Source organism: Episyrphus balteatus, chromosome 2 (assembly GCF_945859705.1).
Source record: "Episyrphus balteatus chromosome 2, idEpiBalt1.1, whole genome shotgun sequence".
Lineage (NCBI taxonomy): Eukaryota > Metazoa > Arthropoda > Insecta > Diptera > Syrphidae > Episyrphus > Episyrphus balteatus.
Window position 1 is genome coordinate 7,314,391 of NC_079135.1, and position 18,269 is coordinate 7,332,659.

Here is an 18,269-nt window from a genome sequence, read left to right on the forward strand (position 1 = left end):
ATAAAAGAAATGGTTCACAGAACTTTTTTTTTTGTTTTGTTTTTGTATTATTTTTTTGTGTTCTATTTTTTACGTTACTTTTTTTTTTTTTTATTTGTTAATTCTACTAAACTTAACTGCTATTTTACTAAAAAATAAAACAATATTTATTTATTTTTTTTTTCTTATCTTGTTTTTTTTTTTTTGTTTTCTTGTATTTTGCCGCACATGTGACGCCCTGTAATTATTATTTTTTAAATTTTATTTTTATTTTCATACGCTAAATTTTTTAATTGTATATTCATATATAAATATATATATTTTATATTTTAAATATTTATAAAAAAAAATCGAAGGAAACAAAACAATAGTTTAAAGTCTTACGAGCTATCCTTTTTATTTTCAAAGGCATTATTCCACCTTTATCCTTTGATTTTAAGTTTATTATATTTTTTTGCTTTTAAATTTTTTGTTTAAAATTTATTATTATTTTTTTTTTTTTCTATACAAAGATTTCTAATCCATCTAAAAAAATTTTACAAATTAGCGCCGGGCGGAGCAGTATATTTATTCTTTTTACTGTGAAAAGTTTTTACGTGAGCTATAATTTTATGTTTTTCTTTTTTAACTTGCACAACTGTTTGAAGCTTTAGTTTAATGTTTTTTTTTTTTTGTTTATGTCGATTTTATTTGTTAAGTTCGATTTAATTGAAAGAGAAAATAATTACAAAATTCAGCTTGGCTGAGGTTTTTGAATTATTTTCATCATTTTTTGTTTTACTTTTACGTCTCTTTTTTTTTAGAAAATCTTCAGTTCGTATACTTAAATATTTGTTGAATTATTTTTTTTTTAAGACAAAAGCAAGCAAAGTAATTTTCTTTTTTTTTTTTGTTTCTTTAAGAAATTATACAAAATGTGTTCTTGGGACATTAGAATATAAAATATATTATTTTAATTAAAAAAAAAAAAAAAGTGTCTACCATCATTTTTTGTTTTCTTTATGGCAAAACAAAATATTAATTAAGTATGTATTTTTTTTATAGGAACTTCTTTTATTATTTATTCTAATGGCACACATTAAGGATTAGTAGCTGTGTTTGATGTTTTTTATTTTTTGTTCTTTTCTTTTTTTGATTTTATTTTTTTTTTTTAAGATTTTGGAAAACAGAAATGATTTTTTTCTTCTTTGTTGTTGTTTGTTTTTTTTTTTTTTTTTTTTGTTAAAGCAGCCCAAGTTTTGTAGAGATTTTTTTAAGAAAATTATATTAGAAGTTTAATATATGTGTTTTTATGATTTTATTTTTAATATTTATTGTTGTTTTTTTTTGTTGTTGTTTTGGCATAAGACATCTCTTAAAAAGGATAAATTAGTTTCGAGGGAAATCGTACGAAAGAAAGAAACAGTCAGTTTTTTTTGTTTTTATATTTTTGCTTGGAATCCAAGTTTTAGGTCGTCGACTTTATTATTTTTTTTTTTTTGTGTGTGAGAGCGTTGGACAAGTTCATGCATTGTATTTTGCTTAAGCTTCATGCTGGCGATCAACTTCAGGTGGTGTAAGTAACTTTATAAGCTGCAATTAAAGAACACACGAAGCAAGTTTTGTTGTTATGTGTCGGTGATTAAAGAAAGCAATTTTTTTAAAGACTTAGTCTAAAAAGGTAGGTAATGTGTTAAAATATTAGTTTTCTTTTGAAAATAATGGTATTTAAAAAGGTTAGGGTTTAAAAATGAAGTTTTATATAAGTACTGAAAAGTCAAATGTGTTCAATGAGTTACTTATTTTTTAAAAAATATTAGTGAATCGAAGGTTAAGGCTTAAAATATCACAAGCATTGTATTATTGTTATTGGTTCAAATAAAGCATGGATGGGTCTGTAAATTATACCCTAGGATACATAGAACTTAATGTTAAAACAAATGTTGCGGAGTTGGTTTATCTAACAAAAATATTACCTAAAGAATTCTATTTATTCACAAAATATCTGTAAACTACAAAATCTTTACTCAATCAATTACTTATCGCATTCTATCAACTAGTGCTAGTTTTATACTTACTTGGCTGTTTAAAAGAACTAACTACAAAATACGAAGAATTCTTTTAGATTTCGTTCTCTTTTTTTAGCATAACAATAAAGAAAAAGCTCAAACTCAAACTAGACAAAATTAAAGAAACATTTTTGGTAATGATTCTCAAATTTTACGCGTCACTTGAATAGAAACACCAATTTTGCTTAAGAAAAAACAGACTAAATCTTTGGTCAGGTAACTAAGCACGTTTTCGGTTTGCATTTTCAAAGAGGCCCTATTTGGACTTTCGAATCGCTACAAAAAAATAGGTGAATGAAATATATTGGATCGATAGGCGTGTTTTTTTGGCAAAGCTATCCGCAGTAGAATTTTCCAATTATCAACACTGAACAAAAATTTATATGCACGAACCAAGAGAAAGGAAAACGTAAACTTATACACATCGTCAAAATTCTATGCCAAATTTGGTTTAGCTTCTATTCCTATCGGCAGCTGCGTGTTGTTTCTGTAATGCCAATGTAAACGCCAACTGCAGATACGGATAGCAATGCCAAAAAAACACAGCTCATTGATGATATTGATGCATCATTATTTTATTTTGGCTGTATTACGAGGAGAACGTCGAACGTCTGATCGGAACACTAGTTTTCTAATCATTCGACTTGAGTCAAACATTCTACTCGAAAGCCATAATACGAGTAGGACCATCATTCGACGAGTCATGAACTTCCATGTTTGAAACAATCGAAACATTTTCAGATTCCAACAACAAGGACAAGAATCCGAACTGGCTGGACTACTTGTATAAAAAACACTATTGAAAAACTATTCGATTTTAACGAAGTTGGAAAGATATGATTTTAAACTCATTTCGTTCAAGTCATTTTCTAGCTCATTTCGTGCAGATGAAATCGAAATTATCTCATTTTCAAAATTTAAATTTGTTTGGGTCCGAATCCCAGTCTCGACCACATAAACATTTACAAAAATCTATTTATCTAAATTTAAAAGTCCTAGGCCTTTATCACTATTGGGTACCTTTGCAAGCAAAAGTTTATCTGCCAAATAAGTTCCTGACTAGTTGGCCAAAACAATTAGGCTTCTGTCAAATATTCTTTTTGGACATCGATTTTGATCAAAATTTTTACGTCTTTGCATATTTTCAGTATGTATTTGTTTTTTCTTAATTTTTCTATTGAAAAGCATTTTATATAGAAAAGCTGATTTTTGTTGTTTCATCAAAATAGGTACACATAAAGAATGATGAAAAACTAGACTTTTAAATAATCTTAACCGTTGCTTTTTTTAACAAAATAAATTAAAATATTATTAGGTCAAAAGCCACTATTAGGTATAAACAATCAATGAACATTTGAAAAGTTGTGTCCCTATTTTGTTTTAAAGGATTACTGGTACAAGTTGCGTTACACAACAAAATTATATTTTAAAATGTTTCGAAATTGCTGCAATGAGTTTTTTAAATGAGGGATTAGAATAAGTAAAGTATGAGTTTTAGACATAGAAACCGTTCTTTAGGTTAAATATTAAAAAAAAATCCTTGAAATAGCAGGAGTAAGTTATACAAATTCCAGAAAGAAATGGTGGAAAGAGAATATCAGAAACTAAGTAGGTTCACCTTGGACGTGGGAGAAGTGCATAGGTACATTTTTTTATAATAATATAATAATCTTACAAAACGATATTGAATTAAACTTAAACTCAGTACTAGGATAATTTTGACCTTTTACAAATAAGATCTCCAAATGCATTCAGCTGACTTGCCTAAAAAGGCAAAATCTACAACAGATAACGTGTCACTTTGCTTATTGAAGATTTATTTCATTTTATTTTTTTCAAGATAAAAGTATTTTCAGCTTTTACATAGAATACTAGATTTTCACTTATTTTTCTTTGCATACAAATTAAGATTTCTTCTTTAAATAAAAGAAACAAAGAAAATCCCCTAAAAAATTTGAAAAAACTCAAATCAACTCAATGATGAATTCGATGGAATATAGATATATGGGTAGAAAAATAGCTTTTCAAAAGCAGTTCAACTGATAAAAAATTAAAAGAAAAAACAATCAAATCAAAGGGATAAAGAAAAAGTGTATTTTTAATTATTTTTTGCTTGCTTTCACTTTAGTTTACTTTCAACAAAATTTCTATAGGTACGTTTTTATCTATATAGGATTGTTTTTTCATCTTCTCTTCCTCCTCTTTTTCCTCATCGTCATTTCTATACATACACAGCTTTTAAGTCTTTCTGATTATTATTTTTAGGAGTAAAGCCAAAAAGGATATTTTTTGTTTCTAAAAAAAATAAAAAAAAAAAAAACAATATTCAAAAAAAGGAGAAACAAATAAACTATTGAATACAACTATACACTACACATACATATAAATACTAAATAGTAATAAGTAGTAAGTAGGATAACTGATTGCAAAAAAAATATTATAAAATGTCTCTAAAGACTCATCCTTCACCTGGAAATTCGCAGTCCGATTGTACGCTATTCACCTCGATCTTCACCACGTCAGCTGCAGAGATTATGCCCTCGGCTAATTGCGTTGCATCCAAAACAACTTGGTGTGTTTGCGTTTGCTGTTGTTGCTGTTGTTGGAGCTGGAGCGGAAGCTGTTGGAGTTGAGTTTGGTGATTTGGCGTGGTGACCGGTGTCTGACCATCGGCCACCATTTCTAGTCATCCCTCTTCCTCTTCGGTTTTGATCTTCACTGGTATATAAACCTTGTCCATGACATGGATCTTTATGTGATTGTTGAGCGTACTCGATTGGCGGAATTGTTTCTTGCAAACGGCACATTCGAATGGTTTCTCGCCGGTGTGGATTTTGAGGTGATTTGTGAGTGTGCTCAGCTGACGGAACTGCTTGGGGCAGAACGAACAAATGAATGGTTTTTCGCCGGTATGGATTTTCATGTGATTCGTTAGGGTGCTCGATTGTCGAAAGGTTTTGTCGCATATCGTGCATTTGTAGGGTTTCTCGCCGGTATGGATTTTGACGTGATTCGTTAGTGTGCTTAGCTGTCGAAACCGTCGCTCACAAATGCTGCATTGGAATGGTTTCTCCTGACTATTGGCTGGATAACGATCCAATTGCGGCGGTAATGTCCCGGCCGCCGTTTGCACTTGCTGCTGGATGGCTTCGGTTTGCAGCTGCAGGACTTGCTGTTCCGAGCTTTGTTGCAGTGGCGCGAGGTGATGAGTGGTAGTTGTGACACCAGTGGCTGAAACTGTTGCCGCTGAGGTTATCACGTTGAAGGGAATTTGAATGTCCGTTGCTGGTTCATCAGTTGTCGCAACGATAACAATTTCACAATTAGTCATTGTGCAGGGAGAATAGCGAAGAGGTTAATTCTGTAGTTTTGTGTATTTGAAAGAGAGTGTCTTGTTTTGTGTGTGAGTGTGTGTTGTTGTGTACGTCTCAAGTTTGTCTGAAGTTTTATGAACTTCAGAAAAACAAGGAGAAGTTGCGTTCGATTCGATTAATTTGTAAGGCAACAGCCGCAGCATTTGGTAATGGCAAGCATTCTGTCGTGATGCCTGTAAAAGAAAAAAGATGTTCGATGTAAGTATTTAAAAGTTAAAGAAAATAAATAGTTTAAATAGTTTTTCCAAGAATTACATTTTTAGAAAAGGTAAAATAGGCATTAAATAAAAAAAATTATTACCCTCATGAAATTTGGCAGAAATGTTTCTTTTGTAATAAGGATGAAGGATCAAAAGTGTTTTTTTTTTTCGCAGAAGAGAAGGAAAGGTGCAGAGTAAACAACATTATTTATGGCATATAATCATAAGACACATATTTTTTTAAGTTAATTTTTGGTGCTGAATCTAATGAGAGCAAAATAGAAAAAGTCAATACAATTGGTAAAATATAACCAAAACCCGGTGTCGGCCTTTTCCCTTAATCGTTATCGTTAATGGTTAAACCAATTTTGTTTGTATAATAATAAAGGTTAATGGTTAATGATAAACTAATAAAAAGGTACTTTGAACTACAAGAGCAAGTTGGTGCGACCCAGTCGTGCATTTTATTTTTAACGAAAAAATTAAATTCAGAGTTAGTTGTACCCCCAAAAACTATGACAAAAATGATACCCCAATGAAAATTGGGGACTAAGAAGTCTGTATAAATATTCCAAAAAATAGAAAAAATCCGCGAAGTCCCTCAAAAGCAATAAATAAATCAATACAAACAAAATAAGTTTACACACTTTTTTTTGGGTGAAATGGTGTTTTTTGAGGTGAAGAGAAAAAATAAAACTTATTGCAAAGACCAGCAATTATGTTACATTTGAAATTATAAACAGGAATGACTTTACATTATGTTCTATCCAATAAAGAATAAAGAGACTTTATAAAAATATTTTGGTGAAAAAGTGTTTTTTTTTCGAGGAGTTACACCCTCTTTCTGTTTTCAATCCTAAAAAAAAAATGGCAAAACTTTTAATAAACTTTTTGAGATCGAAACCATGTTGCGAAATAATGGTATACTGAAAAAATACTATGTCTGTTTGGGTACTGCCTAAAACAGAAATATTGGCAGATTCTCTCCGTGAAAATCATGGCTTTAAGTTTTTGGAATAGGGAAAGCGTTTTGTTAACCGATAATAAGGTTAGGTGTCATTATATATTATAAAAGGCTTCAATTTTTAAGAGCCAATTTGAGACGACTGCTTTACAGAAGTTTGGGTTCGGTAAAACACTTGGCTCTTCTGATTATATTTTATCCCAAAACCTAAAAAAAAAAAAACCGAAGAAATTTAACGACCAAGAACAGGAGAGGACAAACAATTTATTATATTTCTACTTTATTAACTCCTTGACAAATGTTTGAAAAGCATTAGGTTTCGAAGAGAATACCAAGATTGTAAAAGAAAAATAAAAAAATGTTAAAGAAGAATGCCCAAAAAAAAACAGAACAGATTAAAATGAGACCTACATTATATGGTTTGAAATCATAAATAACAAATATTAAATTTATTTCTCATAAAACCATCCCCGGAAGTTGCTATGACGATTCTTATTTTCAAATTCTAAACTGTTTTTCATGCAAAACTATTTTCAGGGAAATCAGATTTTCAGCATCCAAAAATACCCTAAGATGATATATGCCATGAGCTAGGATTATTTATTAAATTTTGTTTGCTTGTTTATATGCAAAATGCACAGTATAGACTAGCCCACAGCCATTATTTGGATTTGGGTGATAACATAAAATAATTGCCTAGTAAGGTAATTCCAATGCAATGCATTGCATTTTCTTAAATAAGAATGATATCTAATCAAAATTGTTGCCACGTGATAGATCTTCCTTAGTATCGTTAAAGTTTAACGAATGCAATGGTCTAGTTATACTTGTAGTTGAAGAAAAGCCAACTATAACAACGGTGAATGTATTTCTGGCAGCTAAACCCGGGACAAAAAATTAGTTTTATAAAATCTTTAAATTTTATAATAATTATAAGATAATTTATAAGAAGAAAGAAATAACAAAAAGTCAACAACGTAACAAACTCAAAACTAAAGACAACAAAATGTATTTAAGCCTTTTATGAAATAAGGCATACAAAAATAATTGTATTCTTATTTTATAAGAAATTTTAAAATCATAAAAACATGATTTTGATATTCAATTGAAATACCTACGCCATTTAATTATTTCTTATTTAAAAAATTAAAAATCATTGGAGCTGGTTATTAAAGTAAGTTTTTTTTCTATTTACGAATGAACGAGTTTACGAATGAACATTGTACATGTACATAAAGGTTTAAAAAAAAGTTGTTATGATGTTCTTAAGAAAAATATAAGCTAACAAACAAAAAAATTTGATTTTTAAATAAAATAATTAATTTTTCTTTAAATTAATTTTCTTAATTATTCCTAGTGTATATCAAGGTAAACGTTTCTATGGGTAACATTTTCGTTGTAATATTAAGTCGGTTACAAAATAGTCAGAAAAAAAAAAAAAAAAAAAAGGTTCTGCTGTTAAAAAAATATTTTTTTTATCAAAATCGCGAGATCTTTAGCTTTTATTTTATATGATTTTGAAATTGTGAAGCCTTAAATTTTAATTAATCTTTTAATATATCCTTGAAAGCTCTTAAAAGAAGCTGGTTTCTTTATTCGTATTGTTCATTATTGAGAAAAAAAAAAAAGACTTTTTCTGGTGTAGCTTTTCAAACTAACAAAATTAAGCTGAAACTGGGTACCTAATTGACGAAAATTTATTTAAACTATTACTTTAATCTGAAAAATTAAGGAAACTTTTATTTCCCAACCACTTTATTCTTGTTCTCCATACAAAGTATTTAAAATTTTGAATACAAAAATCAGAGAATGTGCAAATACGGGACAGAAACAAGACAGATTGCAAAATACGGGACACTTATACGTCCCGGGTTTCTTAAATAAAAACCCGGGACAAGCTACAGAAATACGGGACAGTCCCGTGTAAACCGGGACGGATGGTCACCGTAGCTATAACCTTAGCTGCAGCTTACAATTCAAGTGCTTTTGTATAGATTTAAACAGTACTACAAACTACAGGTACATTTCTTTGCCGCCGGCTACAAAGGGGTTAAGTCACAAAATTGCACTTTCCGGTTTTCGATGAAATAAGAATAACTTCTTTTTTCTCTTTTATTTGGTATCAAAAATATAAATTTAGAACAACTCTTTTCTATAAAAATAAGAGGATCAATGCTCAAAAGTTCATCGATTAGCTCAACTTCACATTTTCAAGCAAACTATCAATTATGACTTAACCCCTTTGTACCCGGCGGCAAAGATTTATCCTCTTATATTGAGCATGTAAAGAATGATTGATGAACAATCTGAATTTAAAAAAATGTACTTATAGATTTCAATGCCCAATAATTTTGTTTATATAAAATGAAGCTACTTGGTAAATTTCTTAAGGGCACAGTGCTAAAGTATTGTGTAAATTCCTAAAAATCTACCAAACCTTTAGCATATGAAATGTAAACGTAGCGCATATCAAGCCGCAAGAGCCAAGGTCGAATGGCTGAGGTGGCTTAAATAATAAAGAGTAAATAATAGAAATTAAATCTCAGGTTCAGACAATTAAATCTGTCCCCGAAGCAACACAATAAAGAAAGACTATGAGTCAGGAAGCGTAACTGGTGGATCAGAATGATGTAGCTGTGGCTGTAGAATTGAACTATTTATTTTCAAAACTTGATAAGTCTATAATTTCAAATTTTTCAGGAGAGGAAAACAACGTTCTCATTTCTTATTTAAGTGTAGCAAAATGTATAAAAAATACATATTGTAGAACTTTTTCCTAGCTACAGAATATTTACGGACCGATACACTGTGTAGGCTAGAACGCTATTTTAGCTGGAATTAATTATAGAAATTCACGAAATCGTCTAAAATTGCAATTTAATGCATTAAAATGGTGTCGAATGATATAATAATGATAATTTTATGGCACAACAGATTCTAATGGTAAGAACAACACCAAAAATAAGCGAGTTATTACGTAAAATGAGGTTTTCAAATTTACAACACATAGCATTGGTCTAAAAAACAAAAAATTGGGTTCTTTGAAGTTTGAACGCATCAAATTCGAAAATGGTATCATTGAAGCGAACAAAAGTTGTTTTTGCTTATTATGGAATATAAAATGTTAATGGAAATAACAAAATCGTTATTTGAAAACATTCAACTCGTTTTCTTTTCATCGTAAGTAGTTTTTCTGAATATTTTGCTCCCTATACTTTCGGAGTTACAGCGAAAAAAGTTTGCTCTTGTAGGACATAGTTTTATATAAAACATACAGCCATATAGGCTAGCTACTTTTTAAAATTATTTCTAGAGTGTGCCTACGCGTGTCTTTTTTTTAAAGCTTAGGAACATTCGTTTTATATGAAATCGGTGCTAGTAACATACTTTACTTTAAAATGTATACACAAAAGTTCAATATAATAACAATTTATTAGCAAATACTATATTAAGATACATCACTCATTGATAAACTAGCAAAATTTTCACAATCAATTCGTTAAAATAAACTCAGTAAACGAATATCTGGATAGAGGAAAAAGTGGCCTTTTTCGTTTTTTTTTTCGAAAAATTGCTTTCGACTGTGTTTTTTAGGTAGCCAATGAATGTTTTGACCTCAACTTTTAATGAGAAATTATAACTAGTCCATTTATCTATCGAATGAGACCAAAATTATCAATTTTGGAAGAAGTTGACATTTTTAATTAATTCCAGCTAAAAAAGCGTTCTAGCCCACAGTGCGATAGTTCAAAAGATAAAAAATTAAAACGCTTTTGGACTTATCATACTTTGAAAACAAACGAATGTGAAATTAGTTTAAAAATGAATATAAAATTTTTGTAAAGCCTAAGTCTATCAAACAATTGCATTTGGGAATAGAATATAATGTTGCGAGTATTTATTTTACTTGAAAGACGCTTTCAACTCAAGATTTTGAGTCAGTAGTCAGCTTCATTATGTGTAGTCAATTACTCATAAAAAAGTTGCTATTTATTTTCAAAAAATGATGAGTCCAGGACTTTTATCATGTTTTGACGACAGTAAAAAATTTTTTTCGCGTAGCTGTAAAATCGAATCTAGACTGAGTAGATGCTTCATATTTCGAAGGCAGGTGTGACCAGCGTTGCCAGATTCCCCGATTTTTCGTATTTCTCCCGATTTGTTGAGCTATTTACGATTGCCCGATTTTGTGTTTAAAAATTAGGTTTTCTCCCGATTTTCAATTCAAAAAAGAATGTGCTACCTTAACATCGTCACTTTTTTCATAGAAACATTTCAAATTTTATTTTAAAGTTGGCAGAACTTCACTTAAATGTTTTAAAAATTCCTTTCGTCTTATTTGTTTCCTTTTTTTTTATTTGTTGGTTTTAATCTATCAAGAGAATACCTGAGTAACAAAAAGGATCATTCCACAATTCATTATCGACAGACGATATCGTTATGACGGTATTCTTGCTTCACTTAAAAGCGATAGTTAACTTTTATCAGACGACATCGTTTTGACGATTGAAAAATTTTTTTCTGTCTGGTCAATAATATTTAAAAAAATGTCTTTAAAACGACAGCGCTTATTGACGATAGGTAAAGGTCTCGTTTTCATTTATTTGTTTTTTTTTTTTTCATGGATATTTTATATTCGATTTAACCGAAGTTTTTAGGATTGTATTTCATTATTACACCAGAGCGGGTTTTTAAAATATTTTTTATAAATGCATTTGTCTTCCATTATAAAAAAAATTGCATTGAAAATAATTTTTTTTTGCAAATGAAATAAAATTGCGTTAAAAAAATGTTAATAAATTTAAATTAAATAATTTAAATAATTAAAATTTAAATAATTAAATAATTTAAATTAAATAATTTTTAAATTTCTTTCAAAAGAAACGTTTTAAAATCGTTAGACAATTCAAAAAAAGCGACAAATTTAATTAACTTTTATTCTACTAATGCAAACAAGAAAATTCTCATTTTCAAGGACTATTTAATTTAGAAATTTTTTTACACATACAACATTACAACATTATTAAACTTTTTCCTGTTTGGGTATTCAAGAACTTTGAAGTTTTAAAGATTTCAAATATTTTTGAAGGTTCTCAAACTGTGATGTGGCAAAAAACTTTTTGTGAAGCAAAAAAACGGGCAACCACGTTAAAAATAATCGTTTTTTTTCGATTTTATCAATTCAAAAATTACGGAACGACACCCCCCAGTTTAAAACTCAAAATATTTCAAAACGACAAGCAAGGTCGAAAACAACAAAGAATTCATTTTACTCTAGTTAAATCTTAAAACAAAACCACATCTCAGCCTTTGCTCATGAAATAAAAAATGTCTAGGCCGGAATTTGATGATTTATTGTTATTCAACTCAGAACTTGATGACAATGCTATACAGGAAGTTTTCTATCGAAATTAAAGATTCTGTTTTATTTAAAATCTGTTTTATTTAAAGTCTTGATTTTTTTTAAATTTTTACTGATTCCCCGATTTTCCCCGATTTTTAATGTGGTAATCTCCCGATTTCATAAAATATTTTATGGCAACACTGGGTGTGACTATCCCCAAAGAACATATTCAGATAAGAAAACGAATTTTGAAAAAAAGTGGACTTATCATGTTTTGAAAATAAACGATTCAATTGTCAAAGATAAAAATATGAAATTAGTATATTGGTGCCAGAATACGTAGCTTTGGCTGTAGCAAGGAAATTCGCTGTGGTACAAGTCAAGTCAACTCTTTCTTCAAGCTAAAAGCTCAATGACTTTTGACGTTTCTAATCGGGTTGTTTGGTTAAAATATTTTTATTTCATCTGTTCATCTTTTCTACATTTTGAGCGATTTTATTTGACATGCTGTACATCGGCGATTTTCTTTGCTATTCTGTTTCACCAGCAAGGAAGTAAATCGGAACAATAGTCCCATTAGACCTAAACTTAAAAGAAAAAACTTCACAGCAAAAGTTTGCATATATGAAAACAAAAAAAATGTAATTTAAGTTGTAATCTTATATTATTATGTAATTTACACAATGATTAGGCAGCAATGTGCTCGAATGTTTAGTTATTTTCTTAATTCATTCTATCTATGAACCTCAATCTGGATGTCAAGAAAACTACTCACATCATGTTGTTTATTTAAGTTTTATTGAACTTCGAACACGAGGCATTGTAATGAACACCGGTTAGGTAGGCCCTCAAAACATATAAGTAGCTTAGCATATAGATACACAAGAATATGTAATCCGCGTTAAGCGAAGCCTCAAATGAGTACCCAGACTCAATTCAAACACATTTCTGTGGTTTTTCAATATTCCCATTTTTTCAATCATAAAATAACTATCTACAAAACATGTGAAACTCTCAAAGCAAAATCATTAGACCAACAAAATGTGGAGATATACACAATTGCCTTTCCTATTTTCCTAACCATATTGTCCATCGACAATTCATTGCTCGAGCATGTCTCAAACTTTCGTGTTTAAAAATTCGCTTTTTCCCGATCATTTAAACACGCGAACGAATGGATTTTGACTAGAAAAAAACACATTCCCAGTTAGATTCGACCAAAAAGAGAATTGAGACTTCTTCGTGCTAGCCTGGTTACTGGCTGCTGCTTCCCGATCCGATTCGATCCGCCCCAATGAGGTTAGGTTGCTTTGCCTAGTGCCTGCCTGCTGGGCGAAACGAATACGAAGAAGAAGAAACTTCGTGTCTATCTCATTCGATCGAAAATGTGAAACAGAAAAAAAAAAAAAAAAGAAAAATTCCAAATCGCTGCCGTGTGCAACGTCAGAGATAAAAATCACACAAAATCACACTCGGCTTCAATCGACTTCGCATCGATGCGAGGGCGATTTGCGATGTCGCGATGATGGGTTCAAGAAATTACATAAAAATCACTGAGTAAACAAAAATTTTTTTTTTGTGTGTGTCCTTATTTGCCAAGTTGAGCAGAGAGCACTTTTCACCTTTGACCTACCTAAGGCATCCCTTTGGTTATTTCCATCTTTTTTTCATTCAATTGTGTGGCCGAGGTAATTTTTTGTGTCCGAATTTTTGGAAGCTTAAATATTCACCTTTCGTTTGAGTGGGATTTTGTTAAAATAATAAATTCCAAATGTGTGCGAATTATCCAGTTGAAAGTAAAAAAAAGTGACGATTTTTTTTCGTGAAAAATCAAAATGAATTTTTTTTTGTAGAAGTTTTTTTTTTTTTTTTGAGAGAACACGACTTTTGACAGTTGTTGTTTGTTTAACGCCTGTAAAAGAAAAGTGCTGCATGCGGAAAAAAAAGATGGAACATGCTATGGGATTGTAGTAGATTTGTGCAGAAACAGAAGAAATTTGAGTAGTTTTTGTGCGCAAATTTTGGAAACAAGTTGGGATTGTACAGCGGTGGAGTTGCTAAAAATGAGGGGATGTGTTCGGGAATGTTTTGGATAATTTTGGGTTAAGGGTTAAGCCTGGTACGCAGCTCGAGCTAAATTTTAGCTCCCATACAAATTATCGAAAATTTTTATCTGAGCTAAAATGGATCCCATACAAATTATCGATAACTTGTATGGGAATTTTATCTCAGCTAAAATTTAGCGCGAGCAGCGTACCAGGCTTAAGTTTAGATTTATATTATATTTTTTTGGAATAGTTAAGGCTTGGCCACACCGAAGGGTACATGCGGGAGCGGTACGGGTAATTGTATGAAATAAATTTCAAACTGACATATCAACGTTCAGATGTGGAAATTTTTTCATACAATTACCCGTACCGCTACCGCATGTACCCTTCGGTGTGGCCAAGCCTTCCCAGCAAACGTAGAACTACAGAAAAAACCGACGAAATATGTACGTCAAAGAAGTACTTCTTTTCCACTGAAAAAAGATAGGAGCTCGGGAAAAAACTCAGTTATATACTTTCTGTATATAAGAATACGTGAAGCATCTATCTCTTTCTTGCATGCAAGATGAAATGAATTTCCCCTCCTATAAAAGTACAGACAAGTGTACTTCAAAACTACATCAGCGAAGCACATCTGGAAGTGCTTCTGATGTACATTTTCCAGTACTTTTTTAGCTACAGAAAAACTACTGAAACTCCATATGGCTCCTTGAATCTAGAAGTACGTAATTAAGTGGTGAAATATGTACGTAAGAGAAGCAGTAAATCTAAACCTTTTGAAACTACACATGAAATTACAAATAAACTCTGAAGTTAAAACTTTGGTTAGAGATTTAGATTTATTCAGTCGAATTATATATCAAAACATGAACGTCTTGTGAGACACTTTACTTCAGACTTCTATGAGGAATGTTGGCGTTGAATTTCTCTTAAATCTTACATCTACGTCAGGAATTTTGGAAATTCTTTTTCACTAAACGAAGGAGAGTCGCTTCATGCACACAACTGTTGAGGGGAACAAAATGCTTTCCTAGCAATGTATTTGTAATACGAACTTGCACATCTTGATTGCCACTCGAACGGACTGCATCCAATACTGTGGCGAGCAAGGAGTCTCTGACGTCATTTTTATACTCGACATTATTGTTGAATGTTGGTTTTGTCTAGGATTAGAGCGAACACATCAACAAGTGGTAGGAGGGTGCAGACCTGAGAAAAAAAAAAATAGTACCATCAGCTTCACAAAGAGCAGAAGGGAATCTCTTTAACTTACACTACAAGTCTGTGAAATGTGGATCACACTCAAGTTTTGTAGTCTATACTAAACATTAGATTCGTTTCACTCGTTCTGGATGGCGTGGAGGAAAATTTCGAACTGTAAACTCAGTCATTGATGTCTGGAATTGATCTCCACTAGAAGACAGAAAAATCAACAATTATATAATTTATTAATTTTAAAATAAGCATACCTTTATTTTCCAAATCCATTGGTGGTGGTTTTGTATCATTTTTTTTATTTTAATTTTTCTAAATGCACAAGGCTAAGGTTGTGCATTTTGATGATGGAAAGAAATGGTGGTGGAATTTTTGTGGCGTGCCGAAGAATTTGTGCTACTACACATTGTGTATTGAAAATAATTTTCACAAATAACACTGATTAAGACGATATTTATTTTTTCAAATTAAATTGTTTTATTTTGGAGCACAGAAATTTTTTTTTTTGCTTAGCTAATGTTGCTGTGGCTATCAAGGTTTCACTAGAAATGCAGGAAAATGGCGAGCCACCATTACAAAAGAGAGAAAACCTTGAGCATTGCATACATCGCACTCTTTTCCTCCCATTTACCAATGAGTTTATTTTTTTCAGGAGAAACAAAACTACAATATTTTGAGGGGAGAGGTTTTGGTAAATAAGGAAACACATACATCTACAAAGTAAAGACTTTGTTGGTGGTTGTAATTTCCCCTAAACTACTGAGGTTTGGTTTGCAGGGTTTATTAGAGGTGTGTTTTTTTGACCCTACAAAGCTGCAATGAGAGAAAAAACTCCACAGTGCTTATATGTAGTAGTTTTCCCATGCATTTTAAATGGCAACAACACATTCGACTGTGGAGTTTTGCTTAAAACAATTTAAGTGCCCAATAAGATGAATAAATGCATAAAATAATAATAAAAATTCAAAACACGAACCTTTATTTTTATTTTTGTACATTGAAAGGTGTGTGCATTCAGTGAGTTATTTAAGCTGTTCAAGTTCATACACAAACCAAAATCATGTTTAAATTCAAAGCACAAACCTGTATGCGAGGGCATCAATTGGAGAAAGAAAGGAATTAATCGCATTATACCTTTCACACGTATTCACAGATAGGAAAAGAAGAAAAAAATAAGAGAGATGTATACTATCTGAAATTAAATTTGATGGTGTTTTAGGCAAGGGGGTACGAGTCGGCCATCTAGGTATTCCTTCCTCTACGGGTATAGCTGAGATATAGCTTAAAAGTGAAGTAAGCGAATCTGTCAAAGACATATCTGACAACTCCCACTTTGATGAACACGACAAATAGGTACCAATTTTAAATTTAACAAAACACGGGTATTAAAGGCTTTAGACCACACCGAAGGGTTTATGCGGTAGCGGTATGGGTAATTGTATGAACAGCGCGTAGCGGTAACGACAGTGGTTGTTGCTACAAATTATCGAAAAAATTTAGCTGAGCTAAAATGTATCCCATACAAATTATCGAAAACTTGTATGGGAATTTTATCTCGGCTAAAATTTAGCTCAATCTGCGTGCCAGACTTGACTGTTTAAGGACTCTTGTTAAATTGATTTTTTTATAAAAAAAAAATTTAACATTTCCCATAAATGCTTTCTAGTAAAAGCCTGGTACGCTGCTCGCGCTAAATTTTAGCTCCCATACAAATTATCGATAACTTTTAGCCGAGATAAAATGGATCCCATACAAGTTATCGATAACTTGTATGGGAATTTTATCTCAGCTAAAATTTAGCGCGAGCAGCGTACCAGGCTAAAAAAACAAATGTAAGGACTTTACTACATTCACCTATTTTTGAAAAAGTACAAAAAGTGAAAATATTTTTTTCTCGCTAGCGCAAGTTTTTGTTAAGAAAGAGTTTACAAATTGATTTTAAAAAAACCATACCAAAATGCGTTTGAAATTTTTCACTTTTGTACTTTTTCACTCTTTGAGTTAAGACTTAAGGCTTGGCCACACCGGAGGGTACGCGGTAGCGGTACGGGTAGCGGCAACGATATTTGTATTAACAAAATTCCACACCCGAACGTTGATGTGTCAGTTTGGAATTTTTTCCATACAAATACCCGTACCGTTACCTGTACCTCTACCGCGTACCCTCCGGTGTGGCCAAGCCTTTAAGTGTCTTCAAAGTGGACAGTTTGACGTTTGAGCACTTCTTGCTTAAAAGCCCTATTCAAGGTTTATATATGTGTAAAATTTTGAACAAATGCTTGAACCAGAGCAAAAATACATTTTGCCAATTGCCCCCTTTCATTGGAAGTAGTAGAAGTTTAAACGTGTTTACATGATCTAGTACATTTTTCTACTAGAACTACTCATATTCTTCTTTCCGAGTAGATGAGAACAGCATTGATCTCGTTGGAAGTGCTTTCCATTGAAAAACGCTAGTAAATACTAATAGCCGTTGTTTTATTATTCATGTGGACCCGTAATTGGATAAATTATATACGTAAAACAAAAACAACACGTGATTCTACTTTCTATCTGCAATCCGTTATCTGTCTTTAAGCTGTTATCGGTCTTTAAGCTTCTCTACAAATTATCGAAAATTTTAGCCGAGCTAAAATCTATCCCATTCAAATTATCGATAACTAGTATGGGAATTTTATATCGGCTTAAATTTAGCGCGAATAGCGTACCAGGCTTTAAAGAGTTTTTTTTTTGTGTGTTCGGTCGTCGTTGATTTGTCGTTGCTACAGAATTGAGTTGGTTTGGGAGTGCTTTAAGCTGCTACTGCTAACTTGATGAGCACACTACCTTAATTTGTAGTAAATCAATTGTACTAAACTAACCGCTGTATTGAAATTTTTTCTTTATCATGTTGGCAGTTTGGCATCTCTTGTCACTTTGACGTTTTGTAAAAAAAAGTGTTCAAAAAGTACAAAAATATATTTTTTGTTTTGTTTATTTCTTCAAATAAATTATTTAAAAACCACATTTTTTTGTTAAATAAAAATAATAAATTTATTTACCCTCGAAAGGTAAGTTAAAATAAAAAACTTGTCTACATTTATTTATTTTTAAGACA

The 18,269-nt window shown here is 31.2% G+C and overlaps 2 protein-coding genes across 3 annotated transcripts in view; one reads left to right on the forward strand and one right to left on the reverse strand.

Moving 5' to 3' along the window:
• Positions 1 to 4,496: 4,496 nt before the first annotated feature.
• LOC129912787 (adult enhancer factor 1) lies at positions 4,497 to 13,833 on the reverse strand. 2 transcript variants are annotated; one of them, XM_055991212.1, is made up of 2 exons: positions 13,640 to 13,833; positions 4,497 to 5,574 (listed from the first exon to the last, which is right to left on the reverse strand). In XM_055991212.1, the coding sequence occupies exon 2, from the start codon at positions 5,356 to 5,358 to the stop codon at positions 4,714 to 4,716; it is 645 nt and encodes a 214-aa protein (XP_055847187.1). In that variant the 5' UTR covers positions 5,359 to 5,574; positions 13,640 to 13,833; the 3' UTR covers positions 4,497 to 4,713. The 2 variants fall into 2 exon arrangements, with proteins under 2 accessions (XP_055847187.1, XP_055847186.1); XM_055991211.1 differs by having other exon boundaries at positions 13,543 to 13,813.
• Positions 13,834 to 18,087: 4,254 nt separating this feature from the next.
• LOC129912777 (uncharacterized) overlaps positions 18,088 to 18,269 on the forward strand; it is a 32,840-nt gene continuing 32,658 nt past the window's right edge. The window contains exon 1 of the mRNA XM_055991188.1: positions 18,088 to 18,222. The gene's annotated coding sequence lies outside the window, so the exon portion shown is untranslated. The remainder of the gene's footprint in view (positions 18,223 to 18,269) is intronic.

Coding starts and splice junctions, on each gene's coding strand:
- LOC129912787 (XM_055991212.1), bottom strand. CDS start 5,358: ATGACTAATTGTGAAATTGTTATCGTTGCGACAACTGATGAACCAGCA.